The sequence below is a fragment of the Tauraco erythrolophus genome, chromosome 19 (assembly GCF_009769465.1).
Source record: "Tauraco erythrolophus isolate bTauEry1 chromosome 19, bTauEry1.pri, whole genome shotgun sequence".
NCBI lineage: Eukaryota > Metazoa > Chordata > Aves > Musophagiformes > Musophagidae > Tauraco > Tauraco erythrolophus.
In genome coordinates, this window is record NC_141483.1 from 9,261,116 (window position 1) to 9,284,255 (window position 23,140).

General features: G+C 40.1%; 1 protein-coding gene across 1 annotated transcript in view; it reads left to right on the forward strand.

The window, feature by feature from the left end:
- Positions 1-23,140, forward strand: part of GALNT9 (polypeptide N-acetylgalactosaminyltransferase 9) — a 152,420-nt gene that overhangs the window by 26,056 nt on the left and 103,224 nt on the right. Inside the window, exon 2 of the mRNA XM_009977466.2 lies at positions 5,256-5,436. Within this exon, the coding sequence (XP_009975768.2) occupies positions 5,256-5,436 (181 nt within the window). The remainder of the gene's footprint in view (positions 1-5,255; positions 5,437-23,140) is intronic.

Below are 23,140 nucleotides of genomic sequence, written 5' to 3' on the forward strand. Positions count from 1 at the left end.
CCATGTCCTCCCAGGTGTTATTCCTGTGATGGACCTGCTGACAGGCCTTTGAGGAGACAATTCTGCTCGATGGTCCCAGGGTGTCGGGCACCCCTCAGATCAGGGACCAGAGGATGTGCTGGAAGATGTGTCTCGTTCACCAGCAGTCTCTGCCTCAGCCAGACCTCAGGACACTGTCTCCCATCTCCTGCCTCCCAATCGCATCTTTTAAGACCGACCTTTTTTTGAGAAGATGCTGCTGAACTGACACCCCTTTTCTGTTTTTTCACAAAAGGCTGACCAATGCAGGTAACTGGATTTGGGGGTTAGTGAGTTATGATCTTGATTTTGGTAGCCATGGGGCAAAGCACTCTGTTGGGGAGACGTTTGCTGAAGCAACAGGTAATCCTATGAAATGAAAAATGCTATGCAAATGTTATCCTGTGTGAGACAGTTATATTGTGTCTAGCTAACCAACCCAGCATTGAAGAACATTGCCTGTAATTGCTGAATTTCACACACACGCGCACGAGTACATAAAATATGCTACATTCATTGTTCCTAAGAACTTCTAGAGACACTTTAGTGCTTTTCTTGCAGAATGAAGCAATCTGATATAATGTATTTAATTGCTGCTGTATATTGGTCAATGTTACTGCCTTGCTATAATAACTGTCAGTCAGACTAGACTACAATTTGAGTGATGAATGGGGAAGAAACCTCATAGCAATACGTTCTGAGCAAAAGTCAGACATACTATGACTGTTTCCTAGAACAAGATCAGATTATCAGCATGATAATTTAGGGAAAAAATATATGAAATAATTGTAATTATGCATGGTTTGGAAGGCTATCTAACTAATTCTGTCATAAGAAAAATAGTAAACAAAGTGTTCAGTGCTTCCTGTGGGTTGAAATTTTCATTCCCCTGTTAGTTGTGCCATAAAGATGCAAGTGTTTTGTTCTGTAAACTGCAAGAGCCTATAGTATAAAGTTTTCAACTACTGGAATTAAATTTTTGCTTAATGTCACATAAGCTTGCTACATCTTGAAGTCCCTTTCATTAAAGCAGGTCAGTTAACTTCACTGAAGTCATCTTCAATTTGCCTTGATGTAAGGTCAGAACCCAGCCCAGATGATACCAAATGATCAGCAAATAAATTTCCACATTGTGGTCTTTCAAGGACGTATGAAGTGTCTGGTTTTCTGGATTCTTTAACTTCTACAATGCCTGGTTTGACTCCCTTTCAATAAGACGTGCTTGTGCTTTTTTTTTTGAGGGAACTGCTGACTCTTCTCTGAAACTGAGCCCCTCTTTAGGATGCCATATATTGGGCAAGTAAAGCAGAGGCATGCAGCATCACTGCTTGCTGTTAGTGCCTTTTAAGTCTGAGACTGTGTCATGCAGGAAGATTAGGCTGCTGTGTTTTTCATTTTGAGAGAGGAGAGATTTAGAGTCTCAGACGTGTAATTACTTGAGCAAGGACTAGTTGTCAGGCCGGAGGTGGTAACATTAGGCCCTTCTGTTCTCATTTTTCTAAGGGAAGTAATATTAAGTACTAAAGCTCGTTAAGATGCCAAATAGCCTCTTATCTGAATTGGAACAAAAGGGACAAATATTACAATTTCATTCAAAATGAAGCTCCCTAAAATATTTTCAGAAATATTTAATGTGTATTGAAGTGCTTCACTTAGTAAGGTAAAAGAACTTCTGTTGTTTGAAATCACTAACTGCAACACAACTCTTGAAGAGTTTTAGTCATGTTTCAACAGAAACTGTCTCGTTCTCCACTTTCCTTACAGGAAATTGTTTCATTAGACAAATTGAAACAGTCCCTCTTAAATACCCCAAATACCATATCACATTTTTTGCTTACAGCTTCCTCCTTTGCATGACACAGTTGGAGACGTGATTATATCAATTCCAGATTGTCAGCCTCCCTTGTGCTCGTTTCTCCCTGACCCTGCTCGTATAATACCAGCTGCAGGCTGACCACTTGATGCTAGCCCAATTGCTCTATGCTAATTGCTGCAAGAGCAGAAGGTTCTCAGACATTTTTCAACCAGTTGTATTGGGAGAGTCATAAGGTACGTTTCTACAAAGAAATGTGAGCAATAATGATGACTAGTTTGTGATGTATGAAGTAAATCTGTTCAGTTTTTAGGGGTACAGAATACTGTTTTTCATGCGATCGCGTTAAGCTAATGTTAGTCATTCAGAGTAGGAACTCTTGGTGTGTTTGTACGTTAAGTAACTGTAGGTGTCATAATATTTGTAATAATTAAGCTAGAACCAGTCAGGATTGCTCTAGAGAATGGCAACCAGTGTCATAAATCCTGTCCAGGCTCAGCACGCTCGGTTGTGTCTCTCACTAAGCAGCAGTTCAGCACAGTGCTATGACTTGGATTTGATGCTGAGTAAATTGCTACCAGTGTAAGTCAGCAGGAAATTTGTGCTCATGAGAGCTAGCTCCTGTTGGCCAGTCATTTGGGCAGCAGAGACACAACTCTTATTTTTCCATTTACCTGAAAATGCAGCTGCTCAGAGGCTCATGTGGCCAGCCTAAGCTCACAAGAAAGACTCTTACTCCCTCTGCTTCTGCACAGAGGAGGAGCGTGGATGAGATAAGCATGCAAAAACTTTCTAAACGCTCCTGCACATACCTAAAGACAATTTCATGAATTCAAGAATAATATGAGACATGAATGAAAACAATATAGGTATTTTAAATCATTATAATCATCTTTGGAAATCTTTAGCTTACTTTTTTGCAGTCGTTGCATTAGGGCAAAATTCTCTAGCATTTACTGGCTTATGCTGGTAACTCCTTGTGATTTTTTTTTTTTTTTTTTCCTTTTAGCGAAAGATGATGAGCAGGAAGAGTTGCTATGCCATCCTGCTGGCTCATTTCAGTCCAGCTGAGCTGATTTCTTGTTTTCTCCTTGTGTGTTTTGAGACAGGATGTGAGCACTTTCCTACTTGTCTTCTGGGTTAGTTCCATACCTTACTGAAGAAAAACATATTTGGGAGAGGAAGACAGCATAGCTGGCCTGGGAGGAAGAATAGCCAACAGCAGGAAGGCTCTGTCTTGCATTATCGGATTTTGAGGGATAAGTCATCAAAGGTGGTCCAAGATCCTAGTTTGGCAGTTTGACTGACTGAAGACGACCACTGTCTACCAATACCATGTTCCCTTGCCTTGAGCACACCTTTCATTTTTTCCTGGCGTTTTGTTTCACTTACAGCTTTGAAAAAGTGCATTATTGATTAAACATCGGTATCAATCCCAGTAGCTCAGTGCTTTTGTTTTTTCACTCTGTGTCTCAGTAGTACAATACCCTAGAAAAAGATGCTGGTTTGAACCTTCATTTTTCTATTTTCCCCTTATGGATGCGTGCCCTGTGGGGTTTCTGCTCGTGCCTCTGTTCCATCTCCCTTGCTAGTGAGACCCGGAGTTCACCTCCCACACACACCTATAATGAGACCATGGCTGTGTGAGCCTCTTGTTTTCCTTTCTTTTCAACAGCTCACTAGGCTTGAACACTTGGAGCTGTCTGAATTTTTCAAAAGCTTGGCCATGCCAAGAATGTTTTTCCGTAGGTCGTCCTTTTTTTCATCTTCTGCCCTCCCCCCTCCTGCCAAGACTCATGATTCACTCTGAGACAATTGAGCGTTTCAGTGCATGATGGTGAGGAACACGAAGAAGACATCAAACACACAAACACAGGCAAAGTCTGTCCTGACTTGGGATCACTGATTGCAGTATGATGTATGTATTTTTGTAGGCAATGTCTGAAATTCAGTACTAAAATTCCCAAGTATGGCAGGTTCTCAATCCTTTTATGTTCAGACAATTTACAGTCTTATATTTAACCTTAGCACAGGATTTTCTCATAAGCACCTACAGTAGAAAATGCTAACTTTACTCTTTCAGATCACTATTGAACCACTGTCTCTCTGTTCTATCCTGTAATTAAGCAGAGATGATGATGGAGTTATGACAAGCAAGGACAGTGTTAGCAATGAGCTGCAAGAGTCATTCCTTCCTGAGGGACTAAACTATCCCAGACCTTATTGTGACTTGGAGAAGCCAGTCCCAGCTTTCTGCTACCCTGTGCGTCTGTTATTAGCAAATGTTGACAGTTTCTTTCTGTCTTTAATTGTTTAGTTGAAATAATGACATTTTCATCTTGAAAAATACTGAATTTGAAAAATGTCGAGGAGGTCAAACTCTAATTGTTTCGCTCTGTGTTGTAAATGATTTGGATGATATTTGCACCTTTCTGTATGGTATCCCCAAGACTATTATAAATAACTTTTTTGCTTTTATTTTGTTTTACATGTATTTTTGAGTTGACTAGTAATATATCAGTGAATGAAACCTATAAATGCCTTGTTGACTGGCTAATATCTCAGCACTAACCAAGTGGGGCTGGTCATTCTAGCTCAAGTGTGTCCAAACTTTGTGTTAGAGCTGAGTATCTTGCATAATATGCATATTTCATTCATCAAAGATCTGAAGGACAGAGGAAATCCAGAGTAATTCCCAGGTGAGAGATGGTGTCAGCTGCCTTATAGTTTTAGCACATCTTTGTGGGAACTGACTGGGCAAGGCGTGCAGCTGAGTTCGAATGACCCATCTATTGACAGTGAAATTAGGTTTACCTTGTATTTCCCACCCAGCAGCAGCTGGTGACCAGTCACATAGCTGTATTCCCAGCATGGGAACCAAACCTTAACCATTCAAGAGCTGCAGGTGGTCTTAGAGACAGAGCAGATGCCTCAGCTCCAACTCTTATTCCAGAACTGACATCAATACAGAGTTAAAACAGGCAGATCTACATGTAGTAGAAATTCAACATATCTCCCTTAAAATGAATGGAGCTATAATGGGAAAAGACCTGGCCTCCAGTTCTTATGAGGAAAATTTGTCCTTATTATCTTAACGATAATTAGCTATTTTGGACTGTTTGGAAACAAGATTCCTGTTTCTAGGGATTTATATAGGAAAAAGGAGAAATTGTGAAAGCTGTTAGTTGATTCTTTATAGTTTGCTCATTAATAATTATGCACTGATACTACCAGATGTGTTGATATGGACTCTGGTTTGAAAAGCTGAGGATAATTTCCACAGAGCCATGAGGTTTTCAGAGCAGAGTTTCATGGAAATTCAGATCTTGTTTACTTAAAAACATTCTGTGGTCACAGAAGAAGTTAGATCCGTTTCCCTTATATCGATAATTGGATTTATTTTATTTTTTTCTTCTTCATTTAGGTCTGGCAAAGCCCATGGGATTAGTTGAAGGTCCAGGCGGCTTGGGCCAGGGGGGAATGGCTGCTACCCTGAGAGATGATAGCCATGAATCAGAGACTAAGTATGAAGAATATGGTTACAACGCCCAACTCAGTGACAGGATATCACTGGACAGGTCCATCCCTGACTACAGACCGAAAAAGTAAGTTAGAGGATTCCACATTATTATTATTGAGAGTAAGTGGTTGATTGTCGTTCTGTTGGCCCATGGTGGCATTCTTCTCTTCACATCCTTTCCTGGTTAGAGTATGACAGCAGTTAGTTATCTGTATACCCTTGAGTTTAGTGAAAATTAAAAAGACCAACTGCCACCTCAAGCGTGAAGCGCCATGTTAAATGCATAGCTAATTCTGTGAGTAATGCATTAATATGCACATTCAAAGCCTCAGATCAAAAACTATGTCAGAATATTTGTGCTAATTGGGTTTGGTTCACTTAGAAAAAGCCAGGTAGTGCCAGCTGAGCCCACCATCAGAGGTGGGAGGCTTAGACTATGCTGGTTGTAGTCATGTGCAATGGAAGGTGGGGCAGTGACAACAAACACTTGGCAGACACTGGTCTCTTAAAAATACCCAATCATCACATCAGCTGCCTTTTCTTCAATTGCATTTGATGTTCTTAGAATTGTTTACAATGTGCTGAAACACAGACTAAGTGTAATCCATTGGGGTCCTATAATTGCAATAACATTTTTTTTGTCTTTGGAATGTGTGTTTATTTTTCTTCTAGTGTTATAGTCTTTGCATGCCTGTGCTCTGTTTGACACTGCAATTATACGTTTAATATTTGTACTGATTTATTATATTTTGTATTAAATGTCTTTCAAATCTTTCATATTTATGGAGTTATGTGTCTTCCAGATGAGACATCCGCACTGTCATCCTACGAATGACAATCAGTAATGTCTTAATGCAGTGGAGATATGCAGCGATGCCTAGTTGCTCTCAGGAGACAGAATTGAAAAGAATACTTAATTAATTTCAAATAATAATCTTCTGTTTTAAAAGACCCACTGGGGCTCCTAGGCAGAACTGAAAGTTAAATAAAAAAGTATCTTATTAAGTGGTGAGAAAAGTTTAGCCAAGCAAAACAGCTGTGCTCGGTGAGTAGATTGCAATTGAATTAGGATTTTAGGCAGTTTAGCTGCCAAAACCAAAATCCAGTAAAAGAAAACTTCATCTTAACTACAAATTTCATTAGCTGTGCTACATATTAATCTAATCTCAGAAGGATTGACTCAGCATTTGTTTTCTCTGACACTTGCTGTACAAAAGAAAACCTAGATAAAAGAAGAGGCAAAGAGGAAAATAATCTGCTGCTTTGATAACACAGTTGATGCAAGTGTACTGACGTGTCCAGTGGTCTCATCTCTCCTGATGTATCATCAGAATCCATCATGGAATTATTTTGGGGAAGAAGTAGTCTGCAGTTATGCAAATATTTGAGTTGTGCATCAGATCTGGTCCAAAGACTCTTAAAATCAGTGTGAAGTTTTTCAGACAAAAGTCAGTGAGGTTTGACCTGACCTGTTATTAGCTGCTGCAGTCAGGTGGATAATAAATGAGAATGCTCTACCAGGAAATACAAAAACAAAAGTTGCAGAGCTTGAATCAAACTCAGCGTCTGTCAGAAGCATGAGAGCATTTGCAATGCAGTGATGTTTCACTTCAGATTATACTCTTTCACAGTTTTACTTGGAATCTTTGATGAGTCATTCAGATAAGCTTATTGACCTGCTGATTTTGGGACTCATGAAGGCCGTGCTGCATGATTAATTGTGTGAGTTACTGGGAGATGTTTTGGCACTTTTGAGGTGGTTCTAGTTAGGTCTAGTTGCTGGAATTGAAACACTTGTCTCTAGATACTTACAAGTCACAGGAAAACCCCTCGAGATGAATTTGCTGTGAAAAAATGAGTGAAAGTTTGGAGAAGGTAGAAGCTCTTGTTATATGAAGAGTTTTATCCACTTGTATCAAAGGAGCTTTTGCTGCCATTTGGTTGCCATTTTCTGTTAGAAATTTCTGCTGTCCTCATGAGCAGCATTTTTTGTCTCTGACCCCTTCCAATGCACAGGTACTCATACACGGTCCCTCTTGGGAGCTGTCACTCTAACGCTGAGAGGCAGTTCTCACTCCCTACCCTTTCAACCTCCTCTTCTCCACCATGTAGTACTACATCTAAACACTTACCTAATGGGTGCATCATCGCCATAAGGCAAAGCTGAGCTTGACTTTCTGTTTGGTTTAGATGCTTTGCTCTAATTATATATTGGAGAAAACTAAACCTCAGATCTTTGAGACAGGCTTTGGAAAAAACACTCTTGTTTTGTCCAACTTTGTATACTGACTTGCCCAGTAGTCCTACCTCTCTGAGTCTTGAAAATAGCTCTTATCGCTGAGCCCTTCTCAGTTTGCTTGTGATTTATTTTCATGTTATTCCCAGAACTTTTCATTTTTAAATTGAGAAACAAGGTAGAATTAATATCCAAGTCCATGTACAGAGTCCATGGCCAGTTTATGAAGAAAAACACTTACCTGGATTCGCATTCCCAAAGTATTAAACCATGCTTTCTCCCCATTCTGGCTTCCATTTAAGACGTTCAGATCTACGTATTTGCACACACCAGTAGTTATTAAAGATATGAACCATGAGAATTTATACACAAATCTACGTTGCATAGACACAATTTATGAAAGTAAGCATCGTTTCGCTACGTTAATGTGGGACTTGTAATGCTCCAGGCTTAGTCATCTTTTAAAAGAAATTTGATCAGAAATATTATCTTTTAGTTCATTTTACTTTGAACTCCCCTCTTATTGTTGTCCAGTATCTTATTCTGGTAGAATAAGCCTTTTGTTCCATCTACTAGCATAGCTTCAGTAAACATTTAGCAGTTTCATTTAGTATTTTCATCCCCACACAGCAAATTAAAAAAATGTTACACTGAAGAGGTGTACAGTCAAACAGAGTGACCATGAAGGCTCCTAAATTGGAGTCACCTCCATGTTCTTTCACTGCAGTAAAGTCTGCGAACCTGGGTGGGTAGTCCTGCTCTCAAGATGCTTTTCCCATGCACTTACATTGTGTTCTGCTTTTCTACCTGCTGCTGCCAGTGCAGTTATTCCTTTTAACTCAGAGGCCTTTCCTTTAAGATAGGAATCACTAGGTAGAGGAGGCCACAGCAGATTTCGGTGCATGTTGTGTTTGTGTGCCAAATCGAAGCAATGACAGTAAATAGTTTACTTGTGATTACGATTCACACAATAATTACAAAATTGTAGTTTGATCATAATGTGGTGTAATAAATGTCTCAGCTCTTTCTTCTCTGATATTGCACCTCCCACAGCTTGAATGCTTGCCCTGTCTCTGTGTCGGAAGTGGACAACCCTGGGGAAACAGTTCAAAAACATACTGTGAAATGATATTTCAAGCTGTGTTTAGTTTCAAGAGACATGTAATACAGAGAAGTTGCAATTTTGTTTTATAAAACAATGCAAAGCCTCCTCAACAGTTTGTAAGTTTATTCAGTGTGACCTTCAACACTAGTTTCATTTCTTGTTGGCTTTCACCTAAATCAAATGAGCCGATTTTAAAGTCATGCTGATGATCTTTCCATAACGTGTTATATGAGTCTTAATGGTGCCTTTTGCCTTGAAGCAGCTGAGTACAGTGCAGCTTAGTGCTCTGAGAAGATGCAAGGACTGAGTAGTGGGAATGAAATATGTTTGAGTTCAATGTCAAGCAGAACAATCAGAATTTATTGTGGTTGATTGATGAGTATTTAGAAATGTTCAGCTAATCTTCCTAGTATTGGACTGACCTGAGATTTTGCTTCAAGTACTTGGTGGAAAGCGATTGGTATCTTGTTGTCTGTTAAAAAACATGAAAATAACTCTAAAACAGTGGTCTAGTTAATACTAACTATTATTAACTATCTAAGTTTTAGAGTTAATTTTTTAGTACGTATGAAATCTACATTAATGCCAGAAGAATTTTGCAGGATTAATTTTGTTACAAGGAAATTTATACTGCTTGCGATGGAATTATTTTCATCCTCTGTCATACAGGCACATATCAATCTTGAAAAACATTTCTCAAGTTAAGGGCAAGCCACAAGAAGAAGGGGCAGGGACAATAGCACAGGTCTCTGCGTGTCCCTGCTGCAGCCCCATCTTTGCTTCCCGGTATGCTGAAGTTTTTCCACTGTGGAAAGTATGTTGCAGAGAACTCAGGATGTGTAATGTCCTGATCTCTCTTCCCAGAAGTAAAGTATTAGCAGGACTTTCTAGCCCTCACTAACATACCCTATTTCCTCTGTGCAATGGAAGAAAGAGAAGCTTCTCTAGTAAGGAACAAGTTATTTTTCCCTTGGAAGCACACGGCTAAGCTAGAACTTGCTCTGTGGTTCTCTGGGAAAAATGTTATTTAATGGTAAAATGTTACTGGAGAATAATTTCCATTTATGTCCTTCCATATTTAAAATGAGGGTTGGGGCCACATGAACCTGAATACTTAGTGGAGACAAATCCAGTGTTGGCCAGTGACCTTTATATATATGTGTGGGAAAGTATAAACACATGTATTTGTGTCAGTTCTCTCTACCAGTACGTGTAGATATAGAAAAGCCTTGAATCCTGCCCACGGGAATGCTGTGAGATCTGCTGGGCTGCGTGCATGCCTTTCTTACCGTAGTGTCAAAGGGCCAATATTTGATTGAATAGTCAAAAATAGATCTGGAGCAACACAGCTGAGATTTCGATAGAGACCTCACGCTTTCAAACAGAAGTGCCCAGAGTCGGTCACCTGAACCCCTGCATAGTCATTTGTCTTCAAGTGGCTTAATTTGTTGGGTGTACTGAGAGTAGAGCAAGAGAACAGGTTTCGCTTGGAACGTGCTGTATTGCTACAAGAGGCTTCAGGAAGGCAGCAGCCATCCATCTGCCCTTTTAGGGGAACAATAGCCTTCACTGCCACCAACTGTAGCACAAAGTAAGCCTGTGCTCCAGTAGAAAAGAGTCAGGCTCAATCCTTCCCAATGATGCATGAAGACAGAGGTGCTGCAGCCCCATATGACAATAGGTTTTTTACTTTATAAAAGATGAAGAATGCAGAAAAAGTCAAAACTTTAGGGAATTTCAGTCAAAGATGGGGGGAAATGCCCACAAACTTACAAAAGCTGTTTGTTTTACAGTGTGGCATCCTGGAAAATCAGGAGGTGTCAACTAACCAGATGCTTTCAAACATAACCATCGTCTCTCAGGATAATATGAATTCCCCTGTTCTTTCTGGTGCACAGGCTGGATCTTAAGGGGTTGAATTAAATAGGTAGAACACCTGTAAATCTGGCATTTTGTAACTTTCTATCACTTGAATTTGTAACTTAAATAACTTCTGGGGTTTCTTTACATGCAGGACACGTCCACACATACACACGCATGCACTTGTTAAAACCACTTGCTGTGATGCATTATGCATACTTTTGAGAAAAGTTAATATGATCCTGGAGCTTCCATAAGGGCTAAATTGGCTTTTACAAGAAATTGTCGCTGCTTGGTGCAGATCTTTAATTTAACTGATCTTTTTTGTGCAACTTGATGCCGAGTGCATTGTGGCAGTTCAGTGATAACAATAATACTAATATATGGATTCAGTCCGCTGGCTCTATCAGCCGAAGAAGATATTTCTTTGTGTTATGGTCATGGATGTTTGTATTGAGAAAATTCAGCACTAAAGAACAAACTTATTAATGCTGAGGCAACCCAAGTCTTTAGCCATAAAAAGCAGAGGAATCTAGGTCTCGAGGAAATTACTTTCATTTATTCAGTCCTTTTATAGAGGCGAGTGTTTTCGTTGCTTGCTATAGACATTTCACAATAGTAAAGGAATTGCATCTCTAGGGCTCTGAAGTGTAATTAATGCCTCACTCCACTCTATACCTAAGGAAAAGCTTTTTTAATTACCTATCAAAAAGGATTCTAGAATTGATCAAATAGTGCTATCAAGGGGGCAGACGTGGTAAATAGACCTCTGATTTGTTCATTCAAGGGTTTAATAACAGCAGCTAGTATGAGGCCAGTAGCTAGAAAATAGCCTTTCTGTCCTTCAGTGGCCGGGCAGAAGCTCAAGCCTTTGGAGAACGCAGGGAGCTCACCTTTAATTTTGATCCTTTCTTTTGGCGGCAGAGCTCTGTGGACTCGCTGTGATATTTGAGCCATCAGTCAGCAGCTCTCTGGAGCCAAATCATATAGACATTTGCAAGTTCTCTGTTGCAAGAGGAGGATCAGTGTTCGGGTACAACGGCCCCTGCCCGAGGCTGTCGGAGCGGGCAGCTCCTCTGCCCGTCTGTGTTGGATGTCCCTGCAGGAGCAAGGCAGGGAGGCAGATGGCTTTCAAAGAGCATCAGCTTTTGGATCAGTGGATTGGAGAGAGCTAGACCTGGTATTATTTGATTTTCTTCACCTCTGCCTCGTGACCTCAAATCCTCTGGGGACACTGGGTGTTCTTTGCACCACTTAGAAAAATGACACAAGAATCTCCAAATTAAAACAGACCCTTAGGATTCTTCCCAGGTTAACCAGAGTGCAATGTAATGGGCCCTTTTGCAAGGTATGTTTGAACTGTAACAGATCCAGTGCTGTTTGGGAAACAGAATTTCTGATGAGCAGAAAATGGCAATTTAAAAAAAAAGAGCAAAACCTAAAAATATTTTACATCAGGCTGAACATCTTCTGTGAAATGATTATTTTAAAAGTATGTTTAGACCAACAAAGCATTTAGTTTTCCATTAGAAATTCAGTTTCAAAGTAATGAATTTTCTATCACTAACTTCTACCAATACTTTCAGATTAATGTTAGGTCACAGTGAAACATTAGTTGAAATTAACATTTCCTTTCCTCAGCTGACAGTGTTGCATAATCACAATACTGGCACAATATTTTTATTTCAATTAGGCTTCTTTTTTAAAGGAAACTTTGACCTTTTTTTATTGCACCTACTCTCGATAAATCTAAAAAATCATGCTAAAATTCTGAAAACCCTATTTTGGCCTTTCTCATTGCAAATATGAAGTAAGTTAAAGCAGAGAGAAGGAAAAACGGAGGTAGAAAATAGAGAAGGCAGAATTACCTCTGGGCAACAGATTGGGATTGTTTATTGGAGGGAAATTGAGTAAGAGTTCAAACTAACTGAAGTGTTTTAATTAGATTCCACATCAATGTCTGCGTGTGGATTTTGAACAGTGCAAAGGGGGCGTGTGTGTACATGTGCTCTGGGGCTTTATAGAGATCTCAACCAGCTTTGCCAAGTTACACAGGCTGGATGTTTTCTTCGGGTCGTGAATCCCCTACAAGTAGCACAGGCACCTTTGGCACACGCTGTCTGGATATAGCTTCCTAGAGATGTGCCCACGTTTGAGCTGTCTTTCCATCCTGCCCAAGAGCAGAAGGAACGGGTGTGGACTCAGTAAGTCCCTGTGCTCCTTCCTCTGCGGAGAGCTGGGCTCTGTGTTTGGTGGTGTAATTCTGACTCAGCTCGTTTGGGATATCAGTCGACAACCTAAATTTGCTCGTAGTACTGCCTCTGGGCCAGTTGTGCTTATTTGTGTATCCCTGTGCATGCCAAAGGCTTATCGGTGCGTTTTGGGAAGCGTTTCCTGTTTTGGCTGTAACACTCAGACAGGAACTGTGTAAAGCCCGCAAAAGATGGAAAAATCACCTGCTCCTTTGGCTGGGAAAGGAAACTCCCTGTGAATCCTAGGTACTGCCAGCCAGCCTCTGGCTTTACACCCCAGTGCTCTGTATTTGTACTGTACCTCTGTAGTTGTCGCTGAGACTTGTAGTGGTGACTTGGCTCTGTTTATGAAGGTACTGTGTAGGTCTTCTCCCAGTCTCCACTGGAGCTCTGCTTGCTTTGCATAAATAATGACATATTAATTGGAATGTGAGCTCAAACCTTTATCTTTAAAATCCCAGGTCACCGTTAGGTCTTTGAATGTTTAGTTAGTTATACAATGTTAAGTTGCTTCAATGAGAAGACCATGTTTCCCAATAATAACAAAATAATAGAGAAACTTTCCAACCACCTTCTGAGGCCGTTGACAGGAAGGTTCTCGGACTGATTTTGCTTGATCAACAGCAGTAGGGTATGACCATGAGGCAGGACCATGAGACTGCCCGTGCTGCACTACACTTATGCTCTGCCTTCTGCTCTGTTGTGCATATAGGGGTTGGTGACTCCATAGGGTTTGGACAGAGAGTACCAAAGGTTTTTGCAGGACAAAGCTCATAAGCAGAGACTCGCCATGAGCCAGACTCCGTGTTGTCTCCACAGGAGCAGTGCCGGGCACATAGCAATACTTCACAGTTATTTCTGATATTCGATAGAAGTTTTCTCTGGCTTTTCCCATTAGATATGTTATTGATCCCCTTTTGTTTAGTGCTAGGCTTTCCAATTAAGTAGTGACTTTAATTATACCACAAAGTGTATAACATAGATCTTGATAATTAACATTGGCCCATGGGATAATAAAAGGAGGAGCAGCAGCAAGGCTAAATTAAACAGAATCATAAAAACGAACAACCTTTTCCAAAAACCCACCTTATGTTCAAATGCAGTAATTTTCCTCCTGTTACATTTTTGCAGTGTCTTGGTGTATATTAATTGTTGAAGACGAGTTCTGCATGAGTGTCAGCACTAATAAATGTAAATTTAGTGAAGGCTGAATTTGGTTAACTAGGGAGCATGAAAAATAACTGATTGCAATGTTGTGTTTAAATGCAGTAAGACTGGAAGCCATTCCCTGCAGTTTGTCTGCACCAGAACGTACTCTGGAATACATGAATAGTTTACCTAAGGTGGGTTGGATAACATTGCCTAAAAATTAGACGTCTGATTTATGGTGATCAACTTGGCTGCCTTGATAGGCAATGGAGAAGAAGAAGACGTGGTAGCATTTCTTAAGATGTACAGTGTGTATTGTCCTCTGGAGCGCTCTTTCTCAGGAACCTGGGACAGACAGCTTAAACAGGATTTCAGGTGAATCCAATCCAATGCTAAATGCTCCAAGGCATGGAGAAACAAGAGGGAATTTCTGTTTTAGCAACACATGTTGAAGAATGACCTGCCAGCATGGGCAGCCTGGGTAAGGTCCCCACCCAGCAGCTGTGGAGGCAAAACTGTGGATGCAGCACAGTTTTCAGCTGGATGAAAAGATGATCAAAAACCTGTTTTGCATCCCTCAACTTTTCTTACAGGTCATAAGACTAAATGTGTCTTGTGTGACCTGTGCATTTACAGGTGCCTTAAACACAATTGCCTTTTTTTAAAAAAAAGTATGCTTTAGAGACTGTAGTAATTTTCTGAACTTGAAAACAGAGAGTCACAATATTTTCATAGCAGAAGGAGTATTTCCTCCTTAAGAAGAGCAATGGTGGGGTGCTGTCTTCACAGATGCATATGCTATTCTTTCACAAATAAATATTTATCTGTAGTGCAGAAACAATGCTGAGATCCAGCCATGACTTGCAGCTGTGTGTTGGCGTTTGAAAGTTTCTTTCATTTTCCTCCCCTGGGCCCATGGCTGATTGTTGCCCGCTATCACTTCCAGGGAGAAAAGGGTATTGCTGTAAATTTCTGAACTGTCATGTTATGTTACACTCTATGATATCACATTACAGGATAAAAAGAAGTAACAAAACAAGTCAGCCAATGAATTCAGGGTGGTATTTTTTTTCCTTTTATGTTTCCTTACATGTATCTCTATTACACTACACCTGATATCCTTCTCATGGCTTTGAAGGAATTCTTCTGGTGGTTTGAGATGATGTTCTGCTTTTCTTTCTTAAAATGTGCATGCAAATTTAGTTCTGCTGACAGTGTGAGATATGTATTATCTCCAAATGCCTTCCTGGTGTAACTTATAAAATTAGCTATTTTTTGGTTCCTGTTTTATTTGCATAGGTTTCATAGTGTACGGGTCAAGGTTTCAGGTCAAATAACATCAAGGTTTTTTAGTTGTTGTTGTTTGTGTCTTTGTGATAAAAACATGAACAGGCCAAAATGTCGGACAATTTACTCTCCTGTCTGAAATAAAACTGAATTGTGAACACCAAGTCGATGCAGTGTTTCGTTTTAATAGTGTCAGTTCTTGCTTGTTTTGCCCATGTTTCTTGTTTTGAGTGAATTTAGTGCTAATAAAAGTGAGAGACTCTTAAAACTAGCCAGAGCCAGAAGTACCTGACAGTTGCAAGCTAGCAAATGTCAGCTCCTTGTCTTGGTTATCTTGATCTAGATGCTTTCCAAGGTTTTGTTTCTCTGAAACAGCACCTGTCAGAGTTAAGTTGTTTGATAGTTTTGTGATGTTGAAGTATGGGGCCTCTACTTTCATGTCCTCTGGCTTTATGAAAAATTCTTGGCTTCGGATGTATTGCTTCTAAACCTTCTGCTGTGGTCTTAAAAACAAACCGTAGTCAAACCAGGTCACCTTGCTAGATGCCACTTCAAAGGAGGTCCAGGGACAGTTGTTTCCCATGCAGTCTGTGCACTTGTTTCCCTAAATTTCTGCCAAACCAACTGGCTCTCTTAATAGGAAGTCATTGTGGAGCTGAGTATGTGCAATTTTGGCCACAAGAAATCCTGCAACAGCTGATTGTTCCCACCTACAGACTTTTCTTGAAATATGGTGCAAGGCCTGAGGAGAAGGAGCTCCGGGCCTGTGCCTTGGTGCCTCCGTTGTAAAGCCAGCACCGGGCCAATCATTGTTGTCTCTATTTCTTGGCTGTCCAGGCACGTTTAAATAACCCTTGTGAAACAGCATCATCCAGTGTGTGTTCCTAAGCCTCGGAACTCCAAGGTGGTGAAAAACCCACTCTCTGCATATAGCAGAAGCAGACTAGGGTGTAAAATGTGGTGTAAAATCAGACTGCTGATCTCTGTGCTTCTTGACAATTCTGTGCATTCAGAGGAATAGTCTCGTGAGCACTGGGGAAAGAACTAGGACATTTAATTTTTCAGACAAAACTTGGGATGGAGCTTTTGGCTGGCTGCAGTGTTGCAAAGGCAGGGTCACTGGGGAAACACATGGCACGCTTTGTGTTTCTACTATTTTTTTTCATTCAGTGTGCAAATAAATGCTCTGTCTTAGAAAGATGACTGGCCTAAGTCTGTAATTAATGAATATTTGAGGCAAAGTTACTCTTTGCAAAGAAACTTGGTATGGGCTGCGATTTAAGTTAACAATCCTCTGTGCATTATTGTGACCACCTCTGGTGTACAGATTAGCATATACATGAAAATAACACTTGGAAAAAACTTCAAATCAGTGTTTCTTATCTTCCCTCTACAGAAAGAAAGCAGGAAGGCCCTTGCTCAGCAGGTTAACAGTAGTGACAGAAGAGGAGGCAACTTTATTCTCTGTTTTCTGTAGAGAATTATAATGTAGCTGATATATTGTGTAGGAATCACTTAAGCAATGACAAGAAGCCATTCAATGGGGGAGAACAGCAGAGCTGGCTGCCTAGGACAGACACATCTTTCCTTATATGGCTGAATTAAACAGAGAGAATGGGGACAATTGCCATGCTGACATCAGGCATAATCCAAATCCCCTTGGTCTAAGACATGCACCTACAATTTTTGGTGGTGGTGGCATGGCAGGATTTATCAGTGAGGCATTAGGCAGCTTTAAATTACAAGATATTTCATCTCTAATTGTTTACTGCTTATGCACAAAGCTCCTTGTTTCTCAGTTTCTAGAAATGAAGCCCTCTGGAGTTGCATTTTACCTGTGTGAGATGCCTTCAGGTTTTCAAATAGTTCCTTAATTAGTTTATTTTCTTCTTTGCTCCAAGGGATGAGTATATTATTTATTCTATGCTCCCAGTCTTTTGTTAGTCTGCATTTATGTATTTTGTCTTCAGAATGACCTAGCGTTGGGCTAGCCTCTGGGGTAGTATGAAACACAGCTCTCCGGCAGAGATGGTAGTTCAGACTTGACTAATGGTAGAATATTAATAGCAGCAATAATAATTAAAACAGTGCACTAAAATACCCTTGAGTGCTGTTGCTAAGTTAGACTGTACCCCTAAAATTCCAGAGGAAAGGCATAAATTTTAGTTATTTCCATCCACAAAATGAACAGTTGTCTCATTCAGCAACTGGAGTAAGCTTTCATCCCCTCCCTGGATGTTTCATTAGGACACAGTTCTCCCAGAGGGTCGTGGTGCAGTTTACATTAAACTCAAGATAAAAATGACATTGAAGCTTTGCTCCTGTATTTTCTGTGCTGCCTGAAAACAAATACATGACCTACAGCTAGTTCATTGGCTTATTGCCTTGGTGTTATTAACCCACGTGTACCCAAGAGGCAGGGAATTTGTGTTCTGTTTGCTCATAGAGGAGCACTCAAATCCTTTGCCTGACAGATCTGGGAATCTCTGGAAGCAGTGAGGGGAAAGTTTCTCTAAGTGGAGGTTTGAGCAAATAGTCTGGATGAAACAGGTTGAATGTGTCTGTCTATAGATGACAGATGAAGAAGGGCATGGTTGTGAACAAATCTTCAGTCTGCTGGGCAGACAGTTAATGGGAATAAGCTGTTCCCCCAGTGCAGAGCACAATTCCAGGTTTCTTTCTGATGGCAAATTAATTTCAGTCTGCAAACACTGAGGATGTGACTTCAAAATGTCTGTGGGCAAGGAGGAAAAAACACCAGACAACATAGAGTGAAAAAGGAAATCGGTTCTCAGCAGGCAGATTTGGGCAGGAGCAGTGCATGAATGTCGAAGTGCTACAACAGCCATAGCTCCTCAGAGTCAGGAAGGACTGGTGTGTGTCCTTGGCCCACTCAAATTCACAATCATACTGAAGTACGTTGCCTGGTCTAGGATGTGTGCCTGATTTCTGTCAACCTGAGTGAAGACTAAGCGTATGCTGACCTGTTTTTCTGAATTAGGGTAAGAGCTCATAAATATAAAAAATCCCCATACATTGAAGTGTTTTGCTGCTATGAAGTGTGTGCCCTAGATATTAGCTTTGTGCTAGACAGTAAATGTGGCTGGATTTTTAAAAGATGTTTTTATTTCTAAATGTAACCAAAATGAAATTAAAATGCAAGAGTTTTCTGAAGTGCCCAAAATAATTAGAAGGTAAGAAACTGTTGTTAACATTTAACATCTAAATGCATGAAATTGTTGAATACTGTGCTGTTCACCTCTAGCTAGCCTTTAATTTAAACAGAAGCTATAAAAGTGCAATTAGGCTTCAGTCCAATGAAGCACTTAAATATGTTTCTGGTTTTAAGCGTATGAGTAACCCCGGTAAAGTTAAGACATGCTTAACTGCTTTACGTTAATAGGACATTTCATAAAGCAGTATAATGCACAAAAAACAATCCTGCAAGTATCACTGGGAAAGATGTAGAGAGGAGTAAAGTCCCATCTGCACTGCAGGACCTGACTGCTCTAAGGTTTTCACAAAGCTGGTTTTGCCCAACGATTTATCCTGCAGGGTCCTGATCTGAAGTTCCTTGAGATCTTTGGATACTCTCCATCATCTGTTGTTAAAGAAGCGTGGTTTGTCAGGCAGTTTCCTACCCCTGTGCACCAAGGGGAACACGTATAGCACGTGCACCTTCATTTGTCCTCTACTCGAGTCAGAGACAGGCCTTTTCATAAAAGTGCTGCTACTACCGCTGGGCTCTCCACTCAATCCCATATAAAGCATCTAAACATCATGGATTTAATACTCCCATTTTCAGTGCTAAATCAATGTTCTTTATGCATTTGTTCTTGGAACACTGCTCTACTTGAACCATAATTCTTCCCACATACCATAAACTTGGTCTGTTTTCACTCTGGTAGAAATTGATCATTTAAAGCAAGCGACTGCTGTTTAAACGTTTCAAGGCCATTGCTGGTTAGTCAAATCACTTCTGCATCGCCGCAGCACACCGAGTGCTGTGATTACCGGGGAAGCACTACCTTTCTGGCCACAACCAGCCTTGCAGCTGCTGGGACAGGCCAAAATTAAGAGCTTCTCTCTACAGTTTTGGCAGGCAGTGAGGGGATGGGTTTGCTCGGTTTATGGCTGACCTCCCATTTGGTTGTTTACTCCTCCGACTGTCCTGTATTTGTACATGGGTAGAAAGAAACATTCTCCTGCATAACTGGATTTGACCAGAGATTAAAGCTGGTCTCCTGTGAAATACACTGGAGCCCATTAAAGAAAGGATTGTTTGCCAAACACTGTTGTATGTCCTCCCGAGACCGTAAAAAACATTGTTAGCTGAAGTACTAGTGGAAAATTATTGCATTCCTCTGTCCTCCTCCTTACCACCACACGGCAATGTGACAGCAAATCTGTAATGAAATCTGTGAAGAGCTCTGCAGCAGTTACCTTGAAAACTTTTTTATTGCCCTACATTTGTAGATAACACTGTGATACTCAGCCTATGTCCAGCACCAACAGCACCAGCTGAGGGATTGAGATAGTCAAAATTAAACAAAGATACCTTGAATTTTTAATATTAGATACTTGCAGTAAATTTTTTAATAGTCAAGGATAACTTTCTGTATTTACATATTATTATCTGAATAACAAATAGCTTCAAGGGTACAGCAAATTGTTCTGTGCAAATGGAGAATGGTGAGTTTACTCTTATACATTATTTATTGACAATTTTTCCTTTGATTTCATCCACTCCACTGTTTTTTCCCTTTCATCTGGCATGGACTTGGAGTGCAATGGGAGAGGCATTTCAGAGAAGATGGTATCTTAAGATAGGTAGTCCACTTTTGGATATCTGGGCTGTTACCTTCTCACTCTCCGCAGGCATGCTGGGATTAATTCTTCCTTGGCTATAAAGATCCTTTTTTTGGATCTTGATGCATCACCTTAGGTGGAAGAGTACTTCTTAATGGGAATTTTGCTAGAGATCACTGTTGGAAATGCAGCTAAATAGCTGACTTCACATTGCTAGCTGGAGAATAATGACCCTTGGTGGCAGGAACAAGAAACGATGCCCCAGGGTAACAGCCAATTTTGTGAATGCACCCTAGAAAACATCTTCTGGCTTCTTGAATGGCTCTTTGAGAACCTTCCCTGTTTGAAATATGAGGTCTTAGTTTTGGCAAGGCACTGAGATGAGAGTATATTCTCTCTCTACCATAGACAGCATAATTCCCAGAATCAAGTTTCAAAAAGTTGCCCAAAAGGTAGTGTGTTCTGAATATATTTTGCTGGTAAGAACTTCAAATCAAAGCACTGCTATTGTGAATTGGCAAAATGCCTTTAGTTTTGCCTTTATTTAGTATCACTTCATTGGTTTCACTGATGTTTATATTCCATTTAACTTCAAGTTCAAAGACCTCTCTAATCTTAAAGCAGAATTTTAATTTTTCACCATAAAGACCATCTTTATGTTGTTTTTTTTTAAAGACATCTCTTGCTTATTTTAACTTTTAAAGGATGCAGGCTAAAAATCTGATTGGAACAGGGACCAGGATCTTCCAGAAATCTTGAGAATCACTTGACAAATCTCAATAAGCCATTAGCGATTAATCACCTAAAATTAGGCAGAATACATATCACTTGGAATTTAGTTGGGCTCTTCCTTAAATTTAAGTGCAGCACTATTAAAAAAAAAGTCGCATGTGGGATACGTTTTCTTTGGGGATTTTTGGAAAGCATTTGAAAGCAGAATTCAGCTTCTCCATTAATTTCCAATCAGCCTAATGCTTTGTGATGCAGCATGCATACAGCCACAGGCAGATCTGAATAGGCACACTAGGGGATAGAGTGGAAATTTCTTACAGATGGCATTTCAAAATATATTAGTGACTCAAGTTAAGTTACCAAAAAAAGGCAAATACTTTATACTACAGAAGGATCTGAGCATGAGCTTTTAGCCATTTTTCATGTTAATAAAGGGACTTGTTTTAAAAGTGATTTGAACTAGTTTTAGCATTTTTATATGTATAAATCAATATGAATATTAGACATGATGGCATGTTTCTGGTATTGTTTGCCTGAGGAAAGCCAGAAATAGCTCACTGAAATACAACGCTTCTTATTTTATATGTGTGGCCACAATAATCCTAAATGTAAAGGTTAATATTCTTTACAAGTGGGGCCATCTTCATGCTGCATATGTTAACGATGCATATATATTGTGCTATCAGTCACTGATGGACAGTTCTTGGGGCTTTCTACCGTACAAATAAAATAATTTGTCATAAAGAAGGGAGGAATTAAGCCAAACAGAGCAGCAAGTGTGTTAAAAAATGCAAGATACAAACGTGCTGGGATGCGGGTTTTTTTTGTGCAGAGAAATTAGTCCCAGTTGTACTGGCTTGCAATTTAAAAAGAAAGGAAAGAGAACCAAAATGAATGTCTGATTCTCAGGAAACCCTTGTCCCATGTGTATTATTGCAACTTCATGGAGAGCTTTAACCTACCTGTGGAACTGCCTGTGTCCCAGCTTGAAAGGGTTTTCTCCTTCGTGGAAGTATTACAGGACAGAAATTCTAGTAAATTTGGTCTTTTCTGTAGGAAATAGGACAAAGAAGAGAGAGTTCTAAGGTATAAAAGACATTAATTTTAAAAAGGCTGCTGCTGTTCTTTATTCTGCAAATCTTACAGGCATGACGTCCAATTGTTCAGCCGGGGAATGAGGGAAATTCCCAGGAGCAGATGTGTGCTGGTAAAGTCATGGCGTATTGCAATCGTTTGTTTCTGGTTGATATTAAAGGACGCTTTTCCTTGATACAGGAAGTGTTTGTGATTAGCACAGGACAAGGATTTGGCCTGATTTCTTTTTTAGACTTTTAGATGCAAAATAAGGAAAAACGTGTCAGAGTGTCATGTGAAATGAATGGAATTCCTGCAGTGTGGAATAGATCTAAGATCTCAGTTTATTGTAATCCTGAAAATGACCATTGACATCACTGTGCACCAGAAAAATTGAAGGACAGATTATCTTGGTTGACTTCCCATGACTCCCCCTTAATATGAAGCACTGAAACACTGTGGGAGGAGGAACAGATACAATTTTTACTCGGGAACAGTTGAGGAGGCGTCTTTATTTTAATGAATTTCTTCTTCAGGGATAACTGCTGAGGATGTGCTGTATGGACTGTGGCCAAGGGAGCACTTGAAGTCAGGTAGAAGTTTTTCAGGGAAGCTGACCATTTACAGACTGTGAAGTCTTGACAGAGGAGCGTTTTAAATAATGCATACCATGAAGATGATCTCTCAAGCTACCTAGACCACCAAGCTTACAGCATCAACAAGAACTGCATTGTGTCTTGGTTCTGCACTTCCTCAAATAAATTCAGGAAAAAGGAGGTGGTGTTGATTTTCCTTCTGTGTGGTAAATCAAAGTGAAGGTTGTTCCATAAAGCAACACAGACTGTGCAGGAATAGCCATGGTAAAAAGGTATCTTGTGGTATCACCATAGTTTCTAGGCTTTTCTGAAAGCAACTGTCGCTTCCTTTTTTACCTTATTTGTAAATACAATGGGCTGCTTCTCTCAAGATACGTAGAGCATCAGTGTTCTGTACCACTGCTCCCTTGTTCACAGTTGTTTTTATATTACATGATTCTCAGTGAATGCTATCCTTGAGCTGTAAAACAGGAGGAGAAAGGAAGAGCAAGACTTGAACTCAAAAACTTACTGGGTTGTTGGTTGTTTTTTTTTTCCTTTTGGATAGGACAGAAAAATCCATCCTTGATAGAAAGAGAATGTTATGCCACAATACAGTTAGCAGCATCTATTGAGAAGGAGAATTAATTAGGAAGGAGTTGGAGCCCCTCTGCCTGACAGATTCATGATCCATGAAGCTAATCAGTTTT